This window comes from Ceratotherium simum, chromosome 16 (assembly GCF_057802395.1).
Source record: "Ceratotherium simum simum isolate JZ-2026a chromosome 16, ASM5780239v1, whole genome shotgun sequence".
Classification (NCBI taxonomy): Eukaryota; Metazoa; Chordata; class Mammalia; order Perissodactyla; family Rhinocerotidae; genus Ceratotherium; species Ceratotherium simum.
In genome coordinates this window covers 61,113,853-61,121,985 of record NC_141915.1, presented here as the reverse complement: position 1 = coordinate 61,121,985, position 8,133 = coordinate 61,113,853, and the positions used below count along the sequence as shown (strand labels likewise).

The 8,133-nt window shown below is 61.1% G+C and overlaps 1 protein-coding gene across 2 annotated transcripts in view; it reads right to left on the bottom strand.

The window, feature by feature from the left end:
- Positions 1 to 676: 676 nt before the first annotated feature.
- Positions 677 to 8,133, bottom strand: part of BAHCC1 (BAH domain and coiled-coil containing 1) — a 69,410-nt gene continuing 61,953 nt past the window's right edge. For both annotated transcript variants that reach the window (XM_087441772.1, XM_014789417.2), the window contains exons 20-28: positions 7,936 to 8,074; positions 7,739 to 7,853; positions 7,567 to 7,642; positions 7,332 to 7,440; positions 6,471 to 6,590; positions 6,133 to 6,309; positions 4,846 to 6,026; positions 3,796 to 4,032; positions 677 to 3,005 (exon numbers count right to left, since the gene is read on the bottom strand). In XM_087441772.1, the coding sequence (XP_087297898.1) occupies positions 2,799 to 3,005; positions 3,796 to 4,032; positions 4,846 to 6,026; positions 6,133 to 6,309; positions 6,471 to 6,590; positions 7,332 to 7,440; positions 7,567 to 7,642; positions 7,739 to 7,853; positions 7,936 to 8,074 (2,361 nt within the window). In that variant the 3' untranslated portion in view covers positions 677 to 2,798. The remainder of the gene's footprint in view (positions 3,006 to 3,795; positions 4,033 to 4,845; positions 6,027 to 6,132; positions 6,310 to 6,470; positions 6,591 to 7,331; positions 7,441 to 7,566; positions 7,643 to 7,738; positions 7,854 to 7,935; positions 8,075 to 8,133) is intronic.

Sequence of the window (8,133 nt, the reverse complement as noted above, 5' to 3'; positions counted from 1 at the left end):
AAAGCCCTCAGGGTCCACAGTCACTGGGCGAGGCTCTCTCTAGCTAGGGGGTGCATTGAGGTGGCTTCCCAGTCCCCTAGATGTACCCCCCTTCCTGACACCCCCCAAACTTGGGTTGTCAACTCTCCGTTTAACAGTCAGGAGCATTGTTTATTTATTACCCCTACACAGCTGTCAGTCAAGAAAATGTTTGTTGAATGAATAAATTCATGCCCTCCTTGAGGAGGGTGTCTGCTGTCTGGTCTGCCCACACCACTCCCCCCACTGGCTACAGAACTTTGGGGACCACCCTTCCCCCTTATGCCTGTGCCTTGTGGGGGCTGACCCTCCCCTTCTCCCCTCCAGGGCCGCCTGCCCTGGCCACATGGGCTGGTTCAGGCTGGACATCTGACCCACGTCTGGTGAGATCTGTAAAGAAAGAGACCCTCGTCCTGGGAGGGTCTCAAAGGCCAAGACCACCCCAAACCCATTCTGGACCAACGTTCCTCTCACGGGCCTGAGACCCAGTCCCTCGAGGGGCTCCGCTCTGGCTAATGAGGGGGCAGCCCTGGCCTGGACGCCCCAGGCTTGAGGCTTGGGCATGTCTGCTGAGACCTCCGAGTCTCTGAGGCCTCCAGGGAGTCACCGTGTGACACACACGGACACTGAGGCAGAGTTAGGATTCCAGACCACCAAAAACTGTACAATAGTTCATATATTTATTCTTAAGCAAGTTATCAATAAAAAATTTAATACTAAAATGCCTTTACATAGAGTTTGCTGTTCATAAAACCTTTGTGTTTTTTTTGTTTGATTTTAGTGTTTACATTGAAAAAAAAAACCCCAGCATCCTCTTAGTTTTACACATTTACAATAGCGGAGCTTCTGCCAGGTTTAACTACGGCTCAGGGGAGGGGCTGCAACGTCCACACGCACAGATGCAGGAGGGACGAGAAGAGGGCAGGACAGAGGAAACCTGCAGGAGGGGCAGGAACCCGCAAGAAGGGCACCTCCCTTTGCCTGGGTTCCATTTCCGCAGCTGGGCTGTCCCCACGTGGAGTGGTGCACGACTTCTCCATTCAGCATCTTCCTGCTTCCCCAGCCGCGGGCAGCCCCTCAGCCACTGGACACCACCAGAATGATGCCACCAGGAATGAAATATTGCACTCGGTCGAGACAAAGGGGAGGGTTGGGTAGCAAGGGCAAGCTGGGGTTCGGGGGGGGCCCCTCCTTGTCCCTGCACTTCCCATGGAGCCGCCAGGAGCGGGAGGAATACCCTCCAGGTAGGGCCAGGATGGTTTCCTGGTCTGAAAGAAAGAGAGGCCGAGAGGGCCCAGGCTGGGGTGCCAGCACCCACCGCCATGCCTTGTTTCCCGGGGAACTGGGCTGTAGGGCTGTAGGTCACACAAAAACTTGTCCTAAAGAGCAGTGGCTAGCTTGGGGGGCTTTCCTGGGGCTCCCAGTGGGGCCAGGGGAGCCCTGGTGTGGTGCGACATGGGAGCACATGGCCCTTGGTGGGTTTTGGGGACAAGGGCTGTGGGGCCACAGGTCTAGCTTGCCCTGTCTGTCCTTCTTGGCCGTGGGAAAAGTGAAGGGTGACATGTTCTCTGGGGTTCCTGGGGTGGTGCTGAGGGTCTGGGACACCCACCCAGCACCACAGTGCCCAGATCACTGGGCAGAGGGGAGCTCCCTCCACTCAGGGCCAGGGTGTGGGCTCGGGCGGGCAGGAGGGACCCTTGCTCCACACTCCAAGCACTAGCCTGCCAAGCCATCTGCCCTGCCAAGGGGCCAGAGACAAGGCCCAGAAACCTCCACGTGTGTTGGCAGGGGCCAGTCCCTTCCCTGCTCTGAGTAGAGGCTGGACAAACTGGCAATCGAAACGGAAATCAGCAATAACTTGGACTATTCAGGAAATAAAATCAAAACATCACTTTTTCATATCAATACTTTAAAATATTTGTTCATTTTTGTTTTTTTTAAACAGAGGTAAGATACGTATGGCTGCTGTCACACTCACGGGCTGGGGGGACCAGCTGATCCTGGCTTTCATTTTAGCTTGTGGAATCCCTTCTCTCCCCAAGGGACCCTCATCAATGAATCTCCCCCCAATACTTTTGTTCCTAGGAGATGAGTTAAAAAGAAATAAACTCGTGTGACTTCCATCTTACACAGTCCCCCCAAGAGATCAGCAGGTGTAACCGAGGGTCCCATTCGACCCCACCTGTGGCCTCCAGCCCCTGCCCCCTCCCAGCTGCCTCTGTCATCACAGATGCCCCAGTGGGAACTCAGCTAGGCTGAGAAAAACAGTGCATTTTCAAAGAAAACCCCCCAGAACAAAATCTCTACATACACACACATACACACACACGCACACACATCCTCGTCACACGTGTGGGGAAAAAATTCCTTTTCCACAAAACTTCCCCGCAGAAATACAGTATTTACATAGAGAAATAAATAGACAACACACCTGATTTCTGCTTTCCCTGGTGGGAGACAGTCGGAGGTACTAGGGAAAATATGGCTTGGATTCTAATCTCTCATGAACTGCCGGTGTGGGAAAAGAGAGAGTGGCTGGCTGGTGGGACACAGCCGACTCTCTGCAGCAGACAGGATGGGACTGGGTTCCGAGGCCCAGGAGCTCTCTTTCCAGGGAAAATAATAAAAAAGCCTGGATCTTGCCTGGTGGGTTTGCATATTTGCTCAGACTCGCCCCTCAGGCGTGCGGGGCTCGTGGCCGCCAGTCCAGCGTCCTCGTGGCTCCGCGCCCTGGGCATCACTGGGCGCGCAGGGCCTCTGCGGGCCAGTCAGGTGCAGGCTCAGCACAGGATGGGCACGCCGTCAGCTGTCACCAGGCGTCCCGTGGTGGGGTCGTAGGTGCCTGCCAGGTAGTAGAGGTCCCGCCGGTCCTGGTACTTGCGGCTCCGCGTCATCCGCTCGTACTGCTCACGCCCCACGACCTGGCACTTGTGGGAGATGGTCTGCACGTCATTCTCGTCCTCGTGGCAGGACTGGTACAGTGCGTTCTGTGGGGGTGAGGAGGGTGAGGAGCACTCGGCATCAGCAGCCAGCTTGGCCAGCGCACCCCACCCAATCCCTGGGTTCTGGAAGGAGACTTTTTTTTTTTTTTAAAGATTTTATTTATTCAGTTTTTCCCCCCAAAGCCCCAGTAGATAGTTGTATGTCATAGGTTCACATCCTTCTAGTTGCTGTACGTGGGACTCGGCCTCACGTTGGACGGAGAAGTGGTGCCTCGGGGCGCGCCCGGGATCCGAACCCGGGCCGCCAGCATCAGAGCGCGCGCACTTAACCGCTAAGCCACGGAGCCGGCCCTGGAAGGAGACTTTTAACTGTGTGGCCGGGCAGAGTTGGAGAAATGCTTGTTTCTGCACCATCTACAAACCTGGGTTCTTCTCAGGGCAGACCGGAGAGTGCACGGGGGCGTTTTCTGTCTCAGGCTGGCATTGTGAGGCAGGGAGCCTCACAGGGCCCGTGGGGCAGAGAGGGGCTGCCTCGGATGAGACCTGCTCGGTGTTACCTGCTGCCATGGGGCACAGCCCCCAACAAGGTGAAATCATCACCCATTTCACGGGGAGCCTCAGAGGTGCGGCTGGGGAGGGACCCATGCGGCTTGGCTCTAGGGCACCAGCCCTCAGCTGTGTTGTTCCCTGAGGGGCCTGGGGCCGCCCTGGGCTGAGAGGCTTTGGGGTGTGGGGGATGGGGAGGGGGTGTTCAGAGATGACCACTCCCCTTGTTTCGGCTGCTGCCCACACCACCCCAGAACCCCCCGCCTGCCCACAGCTCCCAGGCCCTTACCTTCCCGTCGCTCTGCCGCTTCCCCAGCTTGGTCTCCTCTGGGTGGTAGAACCACTTGACCTTCACCACCATGTTGCTGCCCCACGACTCCCACATGCTCTCGATGCGGCCGATGTAGGGCAGGTTGGGCCGCCCAGCCGACAGGAAGACGGCACAGTCTCCGATGCGCAGCGTCTCCTTGCCCCGGACGATGGCCTTGTAGAACAGCTTTCTGGCCTTCCCCTTCATGCCGCGCCTCTGCAGGGAAGACAACCAGAAGCAAAGGGGTGACGAGGGGGCCCGGGGGATAGGCGGTGGCTGGGAGGCGCAGGAGAGAGAATGATAGAGACAGAGAGAGGAAGAGAGAGAGTGCAGGATGGACAGATGGCATGTCGTGTGTGTGAGCGTGTGTGCACAGGCACCTGTGAGGGCAAGACAGGGCAGGACAACTGCTGGAGGAACACTACCAAGTCACAGGTCCAGGACAAGGTCGGCCATGCCTGGGTCTACCCTGCCCACCAGGTCACGACATCAAGACCCTAATTGACTCTAAAGGAACGTGGGCTCTGAAGGCAGAGAGGGCAACACCCATGAGCTGTTCCCTGCAGCAGTGTTTACAAGGGCAAAAGCCCTGAACAACTACGGGTCCACCCACAGAGTGTTGGCAAAGAAAACATGTGTGTCCATGCAGTGGTATTTCGAGGCTCTCCCAAAGCTGGCCGTGTTGTTCATCAACGTGGAAAGATGCTCAGTGCAACACTGACAAGTGGAGCCGCAACAGGCAAAACAAAATACAGGACAGGTGCCTGGTGCAAAAGCCACTCATATGATCACACAGGCAAAAGCGAGGACTTGGAGGTGAAATTGAGACAGTGGGTATTTGCCTCCTTGGATCATGGGTGGGTATTTGTTCTTCCCTTGAGTTTCCTAATTTTCTTAGTTGAAACTGAATAGAATAATCCAAAAAAGGAGAGAGAGAGAGGGAGCCGGGGAGCAGGAACACGTGCCAGCTTCCCTGGGCACCAGGGCTCCTCATTGGGCCCCCTGCCCAGGGGGAGATGGCCCACTTACCTGTGTGGGGTTCCCTGACCACTTCCAGAGCTGCCGGGCGGGCAGGAAGGCGGAGATCTTTGGACGGTTCTCCACGGAAGGCAGCCGCTGCCTCCGGGACAGCTCTTTGGCTTTGGAGAAGCTCATGGCCTCCTTACGCTTCAGCTTGGATTTGCTGCCGCTGGGGCCCGTGCCCCCGCCGGCCACTGCAGCCCTGGACAGGAAGCAGCGCTGGGCGTGCGTGTGCGGGCCGCCTCCCTTGGAGCGCAGGGCTTCGGGCTGGGCCAGGAGGGTGGGCACCGGGTGGGTGAGGCATGTCTGCAGTAGCAGGGCCGGGTCCTCGTCATCTGAGCTGTAGGAGGAGCCCTCATCGTCCGAGGAGCAGAGGCTGGAGGTGGACAGGGAGCCGGAGGAGGAGGAGGTGGACGAGCCCGAGGAGGAGGAGGACACGGACAGGCGGGCGAGGAAGCGGGAGGGCATGCTGGGGGCCAGCCCGGGCCCATCCTCCTCCTCGTCTGAGTAGGAGCTGTGGCAGTCACTGTCGCAGGGCAGCGGGTACTCAGCCTGGCCTGTGAATTTTCGTAGCGCCAGCCCCATGGGCAGTGGGTGGACGGGTGCCCGGCCCTTCCTGTCCTTGCCCACGAGGGCCGGGTGTGTGTAGCTGGGGTTGGGCAGGGGCCGCCCCAGCTTGGGCCCGAGGTCCTTGTCGCCCATGAGCAGCGACTTGCAGTTCTTGTTCTTGGGGGAGGTCACGCCCTCGTGGTCCAGCTTGACCAGGAACTCGCCGCCTGCCCGCCGCCGCCCGCCCTTCTCAGCCTCGGCCCGCTCGGCCTTCTTGGCCCGCAGCAGCTTGTGGGTGCCCCCGGACAGGCCCGGGCCAGCCCCGCCGACGAAGGGCGCGTAGGAGCTGGCCAGGCTGCTGAAGGAGTCGGCGCGGAAGCCGTTGCCGAACACAGGCGCAGCCACGCTGTGCACGGGCAACAGCGCCTCGCGGGCCCGCAGCTTCTTGGCGCTGCCGTTGAGCTGGAAGAGGTTCTGCAGCACGCCCGGCCCCTTGCCACCCGCTGTCGCCGCGGCCACCGCCTTCCGCTTGGTCTGCGCCACTGCCGACCAGCTCAGCAGCGGGCTGCCCCGGCGGCCCAGGAAGTGGTCTGAGGCCCCTGAGGAGGGCTTGGCACCTGAGGGTAGGAGCTCCGCTTTGCCTGGGGGAGGCCAGGTAGTCAGAAGTTCCGCCTGCCCACCCCTCCCGCCCCCCTCCCCCCTGCCCCGGGGGCATCCCCCCTCTGTTCTCAGCAGTCCCCTGAGTACCAGCTTTGTCTTTGCTGATGGATTTCTTCCCAGGGGTCTTTGAGGCTTCCGGGCTGTCATGCACCTTAGAGGACAGGCTAGGGGCAGTGGCCTCACTGGGTGGGGGGGCCTCGCAGGAAGCTTTCTTGGTCCTCCGGCAGCTGCTGGACACCAGCAGGGCTGGCGAGGGCTCTGTGCCTGCAGAGTGGACGAGCCGCCTCAGCACTGTGCTGCCGGGTGACCACCTCCTCTCCACCCTCCTCGGAAGCCTGTCTGGACCCAGGGGAGACCCAGCCTGACTCTGGCCCTCGGGGCTGACTAGGCAGGGAGAGGCCCCCCGGGCGGGTCCCAGGGCTCACACTGGATCTTGAAGTCCGGAGGCAGCAGCCTGATGTTGGAGACGGCGATGTGGCCGGTGTCCCCATCGTCAAACTCCACCACCACTGAGTCCAGGTCCTCCTCCTCATCACTGGAGGCGCCTGGGGACGGGGCCTACCTGAGCACGCAGCCCTCCGCTCAGGGCCCACAGGGCTCTCCCTGGCGGCCAGGATGGGAGGATGACAGGATGGGCTCCCGGGCAGCTGACAAATGACGCTGGGAAGATTCTGCTCCCTGGTCACATTCGACCTTGGAGCTGCCACGGCAGCTGGGGAGCAGACGGCCTCCCCTCTGCCTCCTGCATCGTGGCTGGAGCAGCAATATTACCGCCATCCATCACCCCCACCCCGGGGCACGCACACAGGGATGTGGGGCCCTGACCTCTCCCAAGAAACACGTCCACGTGTGCAAATACACACCCGGCCGAGGCCTGCCTGGAGGCCTCCTGCTCACCCACCTGTCCACCTGCCCATCAGATCCCAGGGGCACCACATCCCCTGCCTGGGGGATCGGGAGGATTCACCCTAGGGGAGCTGGTGCTCATGTACCGGTTCATGACCCCCAGGACCAGGGCCCTGGGTCCCCTTCGCTGCCAGCCCTTCTGAAGAGCCAGAGCCCCCACCCTGTCCCTACCCCACATACCCCCTTGCCTCGCCTGGTGACCGAGGAGCTGATCCCACTGTTAGCTCTGCCTGCCCAGCTCCGCCTGGGAAGCAGGGCTGGTGGGAGGCCCTCCCTGAGAGGCAGGGACCCTTCCCCAGGCACTCTGGGGGCCTTGTCTGCAGCTTTGCTTGAAGGGAGGGGCGAAGCGTTTTCGCTGGGGGGCCTTGGGCGTGGCTTACCTCGGACCACATTGCCTGGGTACAGGCAACGGGACTTCTGGCTCCAGTAGGCGCAGACCCTCGTGCCAGGAGGAAGATACTGGCTAGACTGCGGCCGGACATCGAGAACCTGTGGGAACAGCAGGGGTGGCAAACCCTGAGCGGGCAAGGGTGGGCCGAGGGGTGCCAAGAGGGGCACGGTGCAGCCAGGCCCACCTCCCCAGGGTGGTGGGCCGAGTGGGGGCCGTCCCCTCACCGCCTCCTGCAGCAGCTGCTCCAGCGAGTAGATCCTCTGCCGGTTGCCTCTCTCACCCTCGATGACGATGCTGTAGCTGAGAGCCGTTGGGGGGAGTGTGAAGGGACCTGCGGGTCCACGGCCGCCCAGGTTGCAGCCCGCATACCTTGCCCCGCCCACACCCAGGCCTCACATGTCCGGGGGCTGCAGAGTCCTGACGCTGCCTGCATACAGCAGACTATCCTCCTTGGGGATGAGCACGGGCAGCCCGTCCTGCAGGTCCTCCTTGTGGATGGTGCATGAGCGCGCTGGGGGAACGGGGGTGTCAGCGCCTGGCTTCTGCCTGCCCTCTGTGCCCCCAACACTCAGCGCCCCCTCCCGGCCGCTTACCCAGGGCGGCGCTCTGTTCTGCGCTCAGGCGGCCGCTGGCACCCTCCTCCTCCTCTGAGAAGCTGCTGCTGTCGTCAAACTCAAAGTCGCCCTCCACTGCGAAGCTCTCTAGCAGCCGGCTCACCGCCCGGCCCTTGCCCTGGGGGCCAGAGGGGTCAGCTCCCTCTGGGGGGTGGGGGAGAGACCTGGGCCCTGGCT